We start from the raw sequence: 14,591 nt of genomic DNA, 5'->3' as shown, positions 1-14,591 counted from the left end.
CATTTTAGACACGCATTGTCGTGGTCCGTGAATGCTTTGTAGCACAGCAGAGGAAGGCGCTTTCGGCTGCTAACGATGGTCCCCTCAGCGTTCCATAAAAGCCTCCGCTGACATTATTATTGGCTGCTGCTCGGTGTACGGGTGGCAGGTGTTCGGCACGACGATCGTGGTGAACCCCGAAAAGGACAAGACGATGGTGCAGGAACTGCTGGATTTCAAGGAGAAGGTGGACGTGATCGTGGAGGTTTGCTTCCAGCGCAGCGACAAGTTCATCAACGCCATGAAGGAGGCCTTCGAGACGTTCATCAACAAGAGGCTCAACAAGCCTGCTGAGCTCATCGGTCAGAGCCCACGCAAAGCGCATCGAGCAGGGTGGCTCCATCGCGGGCTCATAATGGCCATGTCCAAGCACTGAGTCGGCACCGCTCGCATACTGGTCCATGTCTGCTCTCAAACCATGTGCTCAAGTTCACGTGAAAGCACTTTCAAAAAGGTTGAAGGCCTTTAAATCATTAGTTCTGTCCATATTTAATGGGGGAGGTGACAATAAAACTTTTAAAGATCTGGTATGAACAAAACTTTAGAAAATGTTGTGTTGCCTGTGAAACCTGCAGCCCTGTGAAGGAACATTTGTGGCAGATTGAAATAAGCAAGCTAGCTTATGTTTCATCCGGGGTTTAACCAAACTGCATTGTGTGAGGAGCTCAACTATCCTTGAAAGATTTGGACACAGTCCCATTAATGAACTCCGGCAGGCAAGGCGCTACAATTGACTGGGTCATGTAGCCCGCATGCTCAGCCACCACATGTCCAAACAGCTTCTATTTGGCAAGGTAGAAAGGGCTAAATAGGAGCTGCACGGGGTAGAGAAGAGATGGGTTTATGTGGTAAAGGAGGATATCGAGCTACGTAGACTTGCTGATGACTGGTACCAGCAGTGTCAAAGATCAGCCTCTGAAGAGGAGGCTCGTTAAGGAAGCTACTAGGCAGTTGTAGGCAGTCCTTCAGCAACAGCAGAGGATAGAGGAACGATGCTCACACCAATGAGCGGCGTGCTGGGTGGCTAAAAAGAATAAAGTTGGCACAGTAGAGGGCACAGCTGGTGCATCTGGCAGCCATCTCAGTCAACCCATGGCACCAGGGTCTGTTCCATGACCTGTCAGCGAGTGTTCCAACACTTCACGTGGTCTCAAAGTGCACCTAGCCTCGCACAAGTACTTTGGCGATGTGACCACCTCTTATTGGTGAATGGCTGGTGTTGCATTTACAGCCAAGTATGTGGATTCTAAACTGCGCGCGGGGAACAAAGAGGCGACTGACGAGGAGCTGGAGAGGCTGCTTGACAAGATCATGATCATCTTCCGCTTCATCCACGGTGAGGAGACACCCTGTCCCCAAGCCTCGTTCCTTCCACGCCCCTTTTCCTTTGTCTTCTTCCCCCCTCTCCCTATGTTTCACTCTGCTATATCTGTGTGTGTTTGCAGGAAAAGACGTGTTTGAGGCATTCTACAAGAAGGACCTGGCGAAAAGGCTGCTGGTGGGGAAGAGTGCGTCTGTGGACGCTGAGAAGTCCATGCTCTCCAAACTCAAGCACGGTTGGTGTGGGCATGTTTCCGTGTGTGTCTGGGTTTAACATCTTCATATGCCCCATGTGTCTCGGGTCAACTCTGTTTCCTTTGTGCCCTTTATGCCCTGTGTAATGTGGTCCACATCGGCACTCACAAAGGCAGATGAGTTTTGCGTTGTCCACACCCACCACCAACTCATACGCCCTGCTGGGCTTAGTAGGTGCTCCGTAATGGCACTTGCCCCGACAGTCTCTGGATACTGCTAAATGGCATTGTGTGGTTGTGTGCAGAGTGTGGAGGGGCGTTTACCAGCAAACTGGAGGGCATGTTCAAGGACATGGAGCTGTCCAAGGATATCATGATTCAGTTCAAGCAGGTGACTCATGGCCTCCAGACATCACAGCTTGCACCACTGTCTCTTGCCCAATGTTAATGTTCTTGGAATGGTGGCACGGCACAAGCGCTTGAGTTCTTGTAAGGTCATGAGACTCACCTTCAGCTAACAACACGAGCGCTTTTCTCTAATGAGGCCGTGGGGTGTGTGCTCCGTGCGTCTGTGAACTGAATAGGCAGCACAACAGGTAGCATCTGCAATCTGTGTGTGGGTTGAGAGGGGGATCCGGTTTTGGGGGCCGTCAGCCTGTCCACCCTGTGTGTTTGTGTGTGCATCCTCTTGTACGCTCGTGGGATGTGTTGTGTGTGCACGTGTTTGTATTTCAGACACGTGGGGAGCGGTAGTGTCGCGGTAGTGTCGCGGTTAGCGTGCTGTGCTACGAACCCTGAGACCTGGGTTCGATTCCTGCTCACGGCCAACACCAGTGACGATGATCTGAACCGGTCCTGGGCCTCTCCGAGGTCGACTCAGCCTCAAATGAGTACCTGGTGCGGTGTGTAAACATCGCCACTGGGGAGACAAAGGCGGTCGGGCGTGGTGCTAGCCACCCACCCCCTCGTGTATTGTTCCGGCCTTCATAGGTGCTCGCTAACAGCACTTGCCCCTACAGACTGTTAAGGCTATACGGGGGATCTTTGTCTTTTTTTGTATTTCAGACAACCCATAACACTTGTCCCGTAGCCGTCAAGTACACCTAGCCTGACACAAGCGCTGTGGTGATGTTATCTGCACTTCGTGGTGAATGTTGGCTCGTGTGTGTGCACATGCATGTGTTGTGTGCACATGCATATATATGTGATTGTGTCTATGCGCACGTGAAGTACATGCAGAACCAGAATGATGCCAACAACATTGAGCTGACGGTGAACATCCTCACCATGGGCTACTGGCCGACGTACACGCCTATGGAGGTCCACCTACCCCCTGAGGTGTGCCGACCAGCCTCGGTCACACACTGCACACTCACATCCTCACGGGAGGAAGGGAATGTCCCTTATAGAAGTAATTTAATCAGTAGAGTCTTGTCGGGTTCCAGAATATGAAATAGCAGAAGTATTTCCAGAGTTAATTAAGCATTGGTCTGTGTTGCACACTCGACTCAATGGTGCTTCTTAAGACAATGCACCTTCATGCTCTTTAAATAGCAGTTTCCCATGGATGTGGGTCATCTGATTATGGGTAGGAGATAGTCGCCTCCTAGCGGCCTACCTGTTACATGCTTTCATGTAAACTTAATTACAACCAATCGTGTCATCTGGGCAAAATGAATTCCCGTCAGTTCAAATTTGATATCTTTCAGCAATTGGAGTGGATAAAACTGAATTGGGTAACCATTAGTTTTGTGGCTTAGTTTACTTGTAAGTTAATTTGTTACTGTACTGATATACTAAAATCACGACTCATCAAATATGGATTACGGTATGTCTTTGCATACCTGCTCACATTTGTACACAGATGCTCATGGTAATGTTCTGACGTGTGTGTGTGCACAGATGGTGAAGCTGCAGGAGGTGTTCAAGACCTTCTATCTGGGGAAGCACAGTGGCCGCAAGCTGCAGTGGCAGCCCAGTCTGGGGCACTGTGTCCTCAAGTCTGAGTTCAAGGAGGTGATTTTGGGGCTATGCTGCATGGCTAAAGGGGGAAGGGGGGATGAAGGGGACAATGTCCAATCCTAAGTGGGCATAAAAAACCCAACTTCTGGTTGTTGGCTGGACTGATGCAGTAGGCCAGGGGGTGGCCAACTGTGGCTCCCTGGGTTATTCAATTGCGCCTCACAGACAATATGCGGAAACAGGAGTGGCTTGGGGCACTAGCCCCCGCAAATGTCTAAATTTTTTTAAACTCCACAGCCAACCAGCATGAACGAACCAGCCCACTGGACCACCCCGCTTACACTGGTCTGTAATTTTTTTTTAATCTGCTTCAGAGATGACTGACTCTATAGTAGTATCTACTGACTCTATAGTAGTATCTACTGACTCTATAGTAGTATCTACTGACTGTAGTTGTATCTATTGACTCTATAGTAGTATCAACCAACTCTATAGTAGTAAATACTGACTACAGTAGTATCTAATGACGATATTAGTATCTACTGAATCTATAGTAGTATCTGCTGACTATAGCAGAATCTATATATCTCTAAGGTAGCATCTACCGACTCTGCAGTAGTATCTCTCCACTTTACAGTAGTATCTACCGACTCTACAGTAGTAACTACCGACTCTATAGTCGTATATAACAACTCTATAATAGTATCTAGTTAACTACTAACTTCACCGAGTGCCGTGGTGAGGCCTAGTCCCGTGCAGAGCCCCCAGCCTCACCTAGATTGCCCAGCCGACCGAGGTGGCAACTTTGCAGGCTGGGGCTGGGCTGCTACTACCCCCCCCACCATCCCCCCGCCCACTGTACAGTAATACTATCTAAGGACTATCATAGTAGTATCTACCGACCCTATAGTAGTAAGTGCACACGTGGGGGGGGGGGAGACGAGGACATCACACTGAAGAATTTACCTCAGCTTTGTGTATTTTTTTGTTGCATTTTTAACGCGAATGAGGATTCCCCCCCACCGATTGCGTGTGTGCGTTGCTAGGGCAACCACCACCGCGAGTCGGCGTAACTCGCGCATGCGCAGATGCATGCTCTGGCACCACCCTGTGCTTATAAAAGGAATACATTGTTCATTTAACAACCTTAAACTTGACAGATGTGAAATAGGAAAAGCGCTTTTTCGTCCCAAGGCATACAGCGTGGTATCCGTGTACTTTTTTGATACGTTAACCCGACAGTTTGTCAGTTTAAAATGTCTCAAGGTACCCGCGCAGACAGACAGACACACAGACAGACAGACAAAAAATTACTTGTATAGGAAAGATAGTTTAGTCCTTATTCAGTGTCTACTCGGCGCTACTTGGCTTGTCTCTTGTATTCATTAAATAGAGCATCTCTTGTCACAGTCCAGCAATAGTCTGCAAGCATTGATGGGCTCCATTTGCCCTGATAGCATTTCTCCATTGTTGCAATGTTCTGGTGACATCGCTCGCCATGCTCGTCGCTCAATGCTCTACAGTTCAGTGGGAAAAAATCTAGATGAGAGTGCAAAAATGTATCTTTAGTGGCATTTTGCAACCAAGGCTTTTGAGGAGGTTTTCCACCAACTCCCTGTAGTTGTTTCTGAGAAAATTTGTTGTCACTAACTGGAAGGCTTGCCATGCCATCTTTTCCTTGCCACGTAGTGCACTGTCAAACGCATCATCTAGACGAAGTTCACGAATCTGGGGACCAACAAAGACACTTTCCTTTATCTTCGCTTCACTTAACCTTGGAAATTTTCCATGGAGGTACTTGAATGCTGCTTGTGTTTTGTCCATGGCTTTGACAATGTTCTTCATCAAACCCAGCTTGATGTGTAAGGGTGGTAACAAAATCTTCCTTTATTCAACAAGTGGTGGATGCGGAAAACTTTTCCTCCAAGGCTCCAATGATTTTCGGAGTGGCCAATCTATCTTGATTTAGTGGGAATCTCTCGCGCAACTATCCCATTCGCAGAGAAAACAGCAGTACTTTGTGTATCCAGTCTGCAGACCAAGCAAGAGAGCAACAACCTTCAAATCGCCACAAAGCTGCCACGTATGTTGGTCATAGTTTATGCACCTCAAAAGTTGTTTCATATTGTCATAGGTTTCCTTCACATGGACTGCATGACCAACTGGAATTGATGGAAAAACATTGCCATTATGCAGCAAACAGCTTTAAGACTCCTCTTCAATGAACAATGAACAGTCTCCACTCACCTGGATCATGAAAGTTGTTGAGGGCTGCCATCACACCATCGATGTTCTTGCAGGCTCCAAGATAACCTTCCATGAAGAAGAATGGGACATGATTCTTTTGACGGTCACTGAACATGGAAACCCAAACATCACCTGCCAGGAGATTCCACTGCTGCAGAAGAATGGAGCCCAACAGCTCTGCCTTACTCTTGGGTAGTTCCAAATCCCTGACAAGGTCTTTCAGTTCACCTTGTGTTATGAGGTGTGGTTCAGAGGAGGAGGATGGGAGAAAATCTGGGTCATGTGACCTTGATGGTTCAGGACCAGAAGTTTCATCCTCTTCCTCATCTGACTCCAGTGAGTGATTGTGGTGCATCAGGAACAGGCAGTCCTCCGTGGGGTACTGGGCGTGTAGCTGATGGAATGTTTAGATAGTGCAATCCACTTTTTAGATTTTGACACACCTTTTCCAACTGGAGGCGCCATGCAGAAGTAACAATTGCTGATATCTGTTGGCTCTATCCAAATCATTGGCACTGCAAAAGGCATATATTTCCTTTTCCTGTTCAACCACTGGCGAATATTTTTTGCACAAGTACTGCAGCATATGTTTGGGGTCCACATCTTGTCCTGATCTTCAATTTTGCAGCCAAAATAAAGGTGATATGCTTTCTTAACCATAGTGGTTATACTGCGCTTTTGTGATGCAAAAGTAACTTCACCGTGAACAAAGCAGAAGTTACCTGCTTTGTTCACACAAGTACGAGGCATCTTTGCTCATTTTGGCTCAACAAAAATGTGTCCCTTTGCAAAATCAAACACTGACAAATAAGAGAGCACGACACTGATTTCTAGAGCTGATATAGAGCAATTTGTTCAGCAGAGGGATGTAGAACTAGACACGGTTCGCAAATCCCGGTCCGGACCACAAGCTGGGTCCCGGCCCCCGTGGCTAGAGGCTTCTTCTCCCCGACGTACGTGGATCTTCGTAACACCTCGAGCACACGAAGAACCCCGAGCTCCTCACGGGGCCCTCGTTAGATGCCCCCGGGCTGGGGCTGGCTCAGCCCCTTGTCCCGCCCACCTTCCAGGTCTCTCCAGCTCCTTCTCGAACGTTCCCGAGAGCTCTCCGGGACCACGTGACCGCCCCTCGGCCACCGTCCACCGGCGGCCCCCCTCCAGTATCGTCCGGTCACGTGACAACAGGTCACAGCCAGAGCGTCATGCCCCAGCGTAACCCTGGCTGGCTGACGCTCCCTCTCGCTCCCTCACCGGGAGCCGGCACCGCACGCTGCTCGTGCATCCGCACTAACCAGCGTTCGCCCAACCACCGCTAGAGTTGGTACTGCAGCCCGCAACCCGGGCTGCCCGCAATGACAACATCACCGGCCGTGACTTCGCAAGTCCCAGCACCATACAGTGACAAGTACAGTCACTACATATGTATGATGCAATACCAAGTTCAGATTGCATCATTCATTGTTTTGCTCAATAAGCAAGTACTGTCCTTACCCAGTCATAGATTTATTCATAGATCCAGTGAAATATGTATTTTAGTAATTTCTGGTTTAAATTGAGATCCCTTTCCTTTATAACTCACTTATCATCCGCCGTTCGCCAGTCCAGAATCGTATATACTGACCCAGTAGCATATCTTGAAAATCAAGAGCCAATCAACAATTTTAAGCATCGTTTTAATTGGACTACATTTATTTCGGAAACATTTTGGCTGTAGACCAGTGTTATCCACCCCGTGTGAGCCATGAGAGCAAGAAGGCGTGTGTGATTCTGTACGACTTTTGTGGCTCTGAGCCATATGATGCTTTGGTATGGGGCTCGTAAGGACAAGATTTGACCGCCCTGGCAATGGGCATTTGCAAATGAAATCCGTGTGTCAATGATCGTGGCTTCTCCGTCTCCTCCTCGCACAGGGGAAGAAGGAGCTGCAGGTGTCGCTTTTTCAGACCCTTGTGCTGCTGATGTTCAATGAGGGCGAGGAGTTCAGCTTCGAAGATATTCGCACGGCCACAGGCATTGGTGAGGGAGTCCGCGTGCATACACACCCTGAATACGAGCGTACACGCAACGCATGCACACACAAAAACAGAGACTTTATTTTAAGCTGGAAGAGCCAGATGAGCTATGACCTGTTTCACGTCTCCAGCCCAAGCTGGGGTTGGCAATAGTGGAAAATTCCAGAGTTACATAGAAAAATGTAACAATCATGCATTATCTCGAACAATATGTATACATTTCGATTTAAAGCTTTCATGACTGCAGGGATTAATCTTCTTGGTTCTTTCGGTAAAGTCACGTAGAAGGAAAATAATAAAAATAAAACATAATAAAATAATTCTCACGACGTTTCGGCCACAACGCAAGCAGCCGTCTTCAGGTGGAGAACAGGTCTGTCAAGGAGACAGAGTCTGAATGGCACGCCCCAGGCTTGGAACGACTATTTATGCTGGGATGGAAGGGGCGAAGAGCGTCTTGACAAAATTATTTGCATATCAAGAGGAATTTTGCATATTTATGGAAAAATGCAGGTATGTGATTAGTACTACTTGTGAAATGCGTAGGAGGTTTGGCGAGGGGTTTAAAGTCATTATGCCCATGCACAATGCAGGAGTAGCAGTATCAAAGGGAGGGAGTAAGGCTAGAATTAATAAAGGGAAGGAATGTTAATAATATGGCGCCGCAGCAACTAATATGCTTATAGACCATACATTGTAATATTACACTATGTATTATTCTACCCACCCAACTGTATACCACACTGCTGTATATTCACTATACAATTACGATACTATATATTACCTTATACATTGTATTAACCATTACATTTTAATACTATTTATTATTGTACAATATGCTATACACTATACCATTGACCGTCGCGTGAAAGGTACTAAGAGGAAGCAATGAAATATGTCAATGGGAGAGTGGTGATAGGAAGCTTGCAGCGTAGCAAAGAATCCATTCCCTGCGGAGAATACAAGATATATATAGAAACGTCGTGAGAATTATTTTATTATGTTGTATTTTTATTATTTTATTTTCCTTCTACGTGACTTTACCGAAAGAACCAAGAAGATGAATATGTATACAGAGAGGGAAATCACACTTGCAAATGAATATATTCTCAAACACCACAGGACAATTGTGGCCATGCAACCCAAACCACTAGTCTGCCACGTCTGCAACGGAAGAATAGCAATACTACACGAACTTTCTCCTGGAGCCCCTTCGTGGCGAGCAGACCTTGACGTTGGCATTTAGATCCTGAACATTTGCATACACAAGAATAGAAACGGCATTGACACACGCACCCCAAACAAGTAATCAGACAAGACACTTCATTTTAATTGTACTTTACTGATGGGGGCTGATACCTGAATTTGAACCCCAAGTCTCTGGGGTCTCTATCGATCTGTGCTCTCTGCTCGTGCTTCCCATAATCTAAACTAAACTATTTTATTAACCAGGTAAAGCTCACTCGGCTATTAGCTCTTTTTCAGAGGTGACCTGGACAAACATGACAGCTCATCAAAGTGGCGTGTCATGTGGAATTTTTTAGTAGCAGCCAAATAATCTGAACGCAGGTTTCTAAATGTGGAGGGTAAAACCGGAGGACCCGGAGAAAAACCCATGAATTTACGGGGTAAACATGGGAACTCTAAATATACAGGCGTCAGGGTCAGGATCGAACCCACGACGGCCTGCATACCAGGTGAGGGAGATCACATATCCTCGCCACCATGACGATAACATCATTGGCAGTCATGACCTCAAATGCTGACTTTAATTCAAGGTCACATGACCAAGCCCATTGCAACCCGTACACGTTTTAAAGCACCTGGCAGATAAACACTTTTATTGGTATTGGACTCAAACCCAGTTAATGTTCAGTACACAACAGTTAGCGTTTTGAGCAGACACGCTGATTTATTGGTACACTTTTACGTAATCACGTGCCACTGTTTTTACCTAAACAAATTAAGGAGAGCTTCTTTTCACCAGTTACTAAATAGATTCACCTTAATACACTAATCTATCCTGCCATTCACAACCAATCAACCAGCAATCAACTCTATTCAACTGGTCCACTTGCATGGCTGTTATGATGATGTTATGGCACCTACTGAAGGACCTAGATAAGGAAACTTTCAGGGGAGAGCTGGGATCTTGGTAATACCAGATGATGCTGAATGTAATCTGCAGCGAAATGTATAAAATTGCAAACATTCTGTACACCTTTAAACTTTTTGTTTTATTGAAAAAACTATTTAGTTGGTATATTTGCCAAAATGACAACTTGGTTTCATTGGCTGTCGGTTGTTGGAGGGATATAGTAAAAAAATTAACATACCTAGATGATCGAACTCAAAATAAACTAATTAATCAAAACAAGTTTGTGAAAAAAAATTTGCTTTTAATGCTGCCTTTTCAAACCTTTGACCACCCCTGTGGTATGAGGCTGTGTCTCCAGGCTTCTCAATGTGTCCGTATCCCTGCATTGTCTCCATGTGCATCTGAGTCCAATACCTCCTCTCCATGCGAGTTGTCTTTGTCTCTGAGTAACCATGTTTGCCTGAGTCTTATCTATCAGCGAGGCAAGTCTCATTGTCTCCCCGCGTGAGCTGTGGACATTCTTTATGGCCCTGTCATGTGTCTCGATAATGCCTAACCTGCGCTGGCTGTTGGCTTAACCCTTGTGCTGCCTTGTGCACAGTGAGCGCGTACCGAGAAGCCTTCCTGAATGACCCCCGTGTGTATTTGTACACCTGTGTGTGTATACGTGTGCATGTACAGGTGTCCGTGTATGTGTACACGTGTAGTGGTAGCGAAGTGGATAGCGCACTGCATTACAAACCCGGTGACCCAAGTTCGATTCCCACTTACGGCCAACATCAGTGATAAAAATTTGAACAGGTCCTGGGCTTCCGCCAGGTCGATTCAGCCTTCAATGAGCACCTGGTGTGGAGAGACAAAGGTGGCCTGGTGTGGTGCTGGCCACCCATACCCTCGTGTGCCATGCCAGCCTTAAGAGGTGCTTGCCAACAGCACTGACTCCAACAGTCTGTTAAAGGCTTTTACAGGTTTGCACCTTTGTGTATACATGTATACATGTGTGTGCGTGCGTACAGATTTTTGTGTATAAATGTACACGTCTCTATATATGTAGACGTGTGTGTGTGCGCTTCTCTATGTACATAGTGGCACTGTATGTACATACAGAAGATCAATTCCCACGCACGGCCTCCCCTAGGTCGACTCCACATCATACGAGTACCTGGTGTAATGTGTAAACATTACCATTGGGGAGACAAAGGTTGCCCGGCGTGGTTCTGGCCACCCACCCCCTTGTGTGCCGTATCAACCTTAATAGGTGCTCGTTAGTAGCACTTGCCCCAACAGTTTGTTAAGGCTATATTGGGGGTCTTCATTTTTGTGTATATATATGCTCGCTCGCAGACGACGGAGAGCCGCGTAGTACACATGAGTCTCACGGGTGTGTGTTGCATGTCTGTTTACGATGCGTACAGAGGATGGGGAGCTGCGGCGTACACTGCAGTCACTGGCGTGTGGGAAGGCACGCGTCATCAACAAAGAGCCCAAGAGCAAGGACGTGGAGGACGGGGACCACTTCCTTCTCAACGGGGACTTCAAGCACAAGCTCTTCCGCATCAAGATCAACCAGATCCAGATGAAGGAGACGGTGAGGGGTTAGCTCAACAACTCAAAGGTTGTGCAATATCACAGGTTGTGCGATCTACATGTGGTATTACATGATCCAGGAGTTGCGCAACATGATAGGATAGTTACGGGACACCGCATGGACTAGAGCATCAAAGTGAAATGCCTCTTATCCATGGCTCTATTAATCCACTATTATCCACACCTTCGGTTTTTGAAAACTGAAAGATTAACAGGGTGGAGTCTAGCGACTGATTGTCAAGTCGCTTACAAATTTGAGAAATTGCAATTCAGAGAACAGTGATCACAATGTAATGAATTTAACCCGGAATAGCTGTCTTAATACTCTTTTTCAACAGGGTCCGGCATTGGAATGTTGGCCATTTATATTAATGAGTGCTTGTCTTGTGGGAGGAAACTTCAGCGAGGAAGCTGCTGTAATTTAATCCATCCACATAGATGGAGTAAATTAATTGCTAGCCTGTCGGCTCATTTGTCCAAGCCTACAAGACCTGGTATTCCCAGGCATTATCCCATCCAAGTACTAACCAGGCTCAAATCTGCTTCGCTTCTGAGATCTGAGGAGACAGTACTGTGGTGGTATTTGATATTTGGCGATTTTCCTTCACATAGCGAGGAGATGTCTTAGTGCCTCTCTGTGTGCATCACGGCAGGTGGAGGAGCAGGCGAGCACGCACGAGCGCGTGTTCCAAGACCGGCAGTACCAGATTGATGCAGCCATCGTGCGTATCATGAAGATGAGGAAGACACTGAGTCACAACCTGCTCGTCACGGAACTCTACAACCAGCTCAAGTTTCCCGTAAAGGTGATGCTGACAAACACACAACCTTACTTACACGTAAGAAAACTGTTAATTACGAGGTAACACACAGCTTTTAAGTAATAATTACCAACTAAGGATGAAAGCAACATGCATTAGTTCTACCGTCTGTAAAATAGAATCATGACAACTCTCTTAAGAATTATCCAATATGAATTAAATTGTATCTTGTTGCTATGTTTGGAATTACCATTGAATAAATCAGCCAAATTGATCCCCAGCTGAACGGTACAATAAAAAAAGCAGCCAGAGATGGATAAGCCCCTTAATAAGGTGATGTCACACACCATAGACGCCTCAGCTACCCATTACGTCGCTTACTAAATCACATGGCGTTTGACATCATAGCGTTGAGCAACATTTTTGTCGCAAATTAGTACTTTCCAGTTCAAACGGTTTGAGCGCTTTACATAATTCATGCATATGCTTGATATTCCTTGTTTTGATCTGTCACTGATACGAGAGGCAGATCTCGACGTTTAGGCCAATTCAACCGACTGACGTGAAATTAAGATTTCTCATTCTGTAATTCTTGAGGTTTCAGTCACTTAAATCAATGCATGTCCACTACCCAGCCCTGCCTATCAGGTCTATTCAAGTCACTGCAAACTTCAGTGTTTCCTGAAGCAAGTCAGTCAGACCAGTCCATCTTTCTCTTCTCTCAGTGACCATATAACAAAAGCCTGTTACACATATACCTATATATTCATATACGTGCACGCACTTATATGCCTGTGCGTACATTTTCTTCTCGCACACTCATGCACGTGTGCTCACTGTTAGGCGATTGCTCATGTTTACAGGGTCACTCTCTCAGGGCTCGCATCTTCTCTCTCGCTCGCTCATACATTGTCGCTGTTCTTTGTTTCTTCATTCTCCTGTAGCCGGCCGACCTCAAAAAGCGTATCGAGTCTCTGATCGACCGGGATTACATGGAGCGCGACAAGGAGAATGCCAATCAGTACCACTACGTGGCCTGAGAGTGAAGGGGGGCGGAGCAGCGTGGGGGGCCCTGCTTTTACTGGGGCAGCGTTGCTTCCCAAAAACCGGACACGGCAGCTGAGCGGAGCGGCGCTCGTCTGCAAAACGGACGCTTTAACCCATGGACAAATCTGAGCAGAGTGTGTGGGGAAGCAACGCGATGCGACAGCGAGTAAAACTCAATAGTGTTGATGCAGGTTTTGGAGTTAAGTGAGTGGATGAATTAAAGTTTGTGTACACACGTCGCCGCCCTACGTCTGTGCTTGGTGCTGAAACGCAGAAGTGACGTGGACACACGAGTGTAGCTGCCGGATGCCCATGTGCATTTAGCAGATGGCGTTGGTAACACCATGCCGTGTCACTTGGAAGCCTGGCCTGGAGTGGGGACAAATCTGCAATGGCATTGGTGGTGCCCAGTTCAAGACCGAGGTCATCTTGCCCATCTACTGCTGCCCCTGCTCCTTCATAATGGCCTACTTTGCCTCTGACACTGGTTTGTGGGGAAAGTGGAATGGTGTGGGCCGCTTGTGTCCCCAAGGGTTCAGCTGAAAATTCTGCTCCCTCCTCACGATCGCTTGGGAGAGTGAACACTGAAAAAAAAATTAGAAATGCGCACGTGGAAGGAACAAACTGCTTCACGCTGTGAGCATCAGTCCCTGCCATGCGCTATGATTACCGCTGCAGCCAAACTTGTGTCTGCATGCGGCGCCACGGGGCCAAAGCCTCGGCAAACTGGAGCGAACCCCATCGCCAGCGCTTCAAACAGCTCCACGGCATCCAGACTTTGCCTAAATGCTGCATTTCCATTTTAGCCATGAGCACGGCCGCCTTCTGCTTTAAAGTCGCATCCTCCTTGGATGTGTGAGTTGAGCTGAGGATGCATCCAAGAAAGGATAGGGCTCAGTTCAGCAACGTAGAGTCTGGAGCCTCGGCTAGTAGGCCTGTGCACTTGTTTATTTTTTAAAACAAATGAGCGTCCCCGTTTATCCATGCAGATCCTTTCTCTGCTAGTTTCTGTTAAAACCTCGACTGCACCACTGACGCCAGTGTTAAAGCGTTCACCTTACGTTGATTCGCTGTTGATGTTTTGGTTGCGGCTGCCTCGGTGCTACCTTGTGTTGCCAGTTTTCCATCCCTCGTGCCGAGATTGTGTCGCCTCGGTTCGCTGTGCCAGGCGTAGAAGTAATGAAAGCAATAACTCGCTGGGGCCCCGAGTGGCCAGTGCTGCTGGATTTACTGTCTCGCAGTTCTCCTGTTGGCACCACAGTTGTGACTATCGATTGCTCTACTTTCTCAGCGTAATTAAGTCAAACAATTTGCTGGGTATTTA

At 47.0% G+C, this 14,591-nt stretch overlaps 1 protein-coding gene across 2 annotated transcripts in view; it reads left to right on the top strand.

Annotated features, from left to right (window-relative positions):
* Nucleotides 1–13,870, top strand: part of LOC144950035 (cullin-4A-like) — a 35,338-nt gene extending 21,468 nt beyond the window's left edge. Inside the window, exons 11-20 of one of the 2 annotated variants that reach the window (XM_078879999.1) lie at nucleotides 149–341; nucleotides 1,271–1,375; nucleotides 1,485–1,595; nucleotides 1,859–1,944; nucleotides 2,793–2,891; nucleotides 3,456–3,569; nucleotides 7,673–7,778; nucleotides 11,288–11,460; nucleotides 12,113–12,265; nucleotides 13,165–13,870. In XM_078879999.1, coding sequence (XP_078736125.1) covers nucleotides 149–341; nucleotides 1,271–1,375; nucleotides 1,485–1,595; nucleotides 1,859–1,944; nucleotides 2,793–2,891; nucleotides 3,456–3,569; nucleotides 7,673–7,778; nucleotides 11,288–11,460; nucleotides 12,113–12,265; nucleotides 13,165–13,260 — 1,236 coding nt within the window. In that variant the 3' untranslated portion in view covers nucleotides 13,261–13,870. Of the gene's footprint in view, nucleotides 1–148; nucleotides 342–1,270; nucleotides 1,376–1,484; nucleotides 1,596–1,858; nucleotides 1,945–2,783; nucleotides 2,892–3,455; nucleotides 3,570–7,672; nucleotides 7,779–11,287; nucleotides 11,461–12,112; nucleotides 12,266–13,164 lie in introns of both variants that reach the window. The other variant, XM_078879998.1, reaches the window with a different exon arrangement.
* Nucleotides 13,871–14,591: the final 721 nt, after the last annotated feature.

Source organism: Lampetra fluviatilis, chromosome 56 (assembly GCF_964198595.1).
Source record: "Lampetra fluviatilis chromosome 56, kcLamFluv1.1, whole genome shotgun sequence".
Lineage (NCBI taxonomy): Eukaryota > Metazoa > Chordata > Hyperoartia > Petromyzontiformes > Petromyzontidae > Lampetra > Lampetra fluviatilis.
The sequence above is the reverse complement of the archived record's forward strand: the minus strand, read 5'-3'. Positions and strand labels throughout refer to the sequence as shown.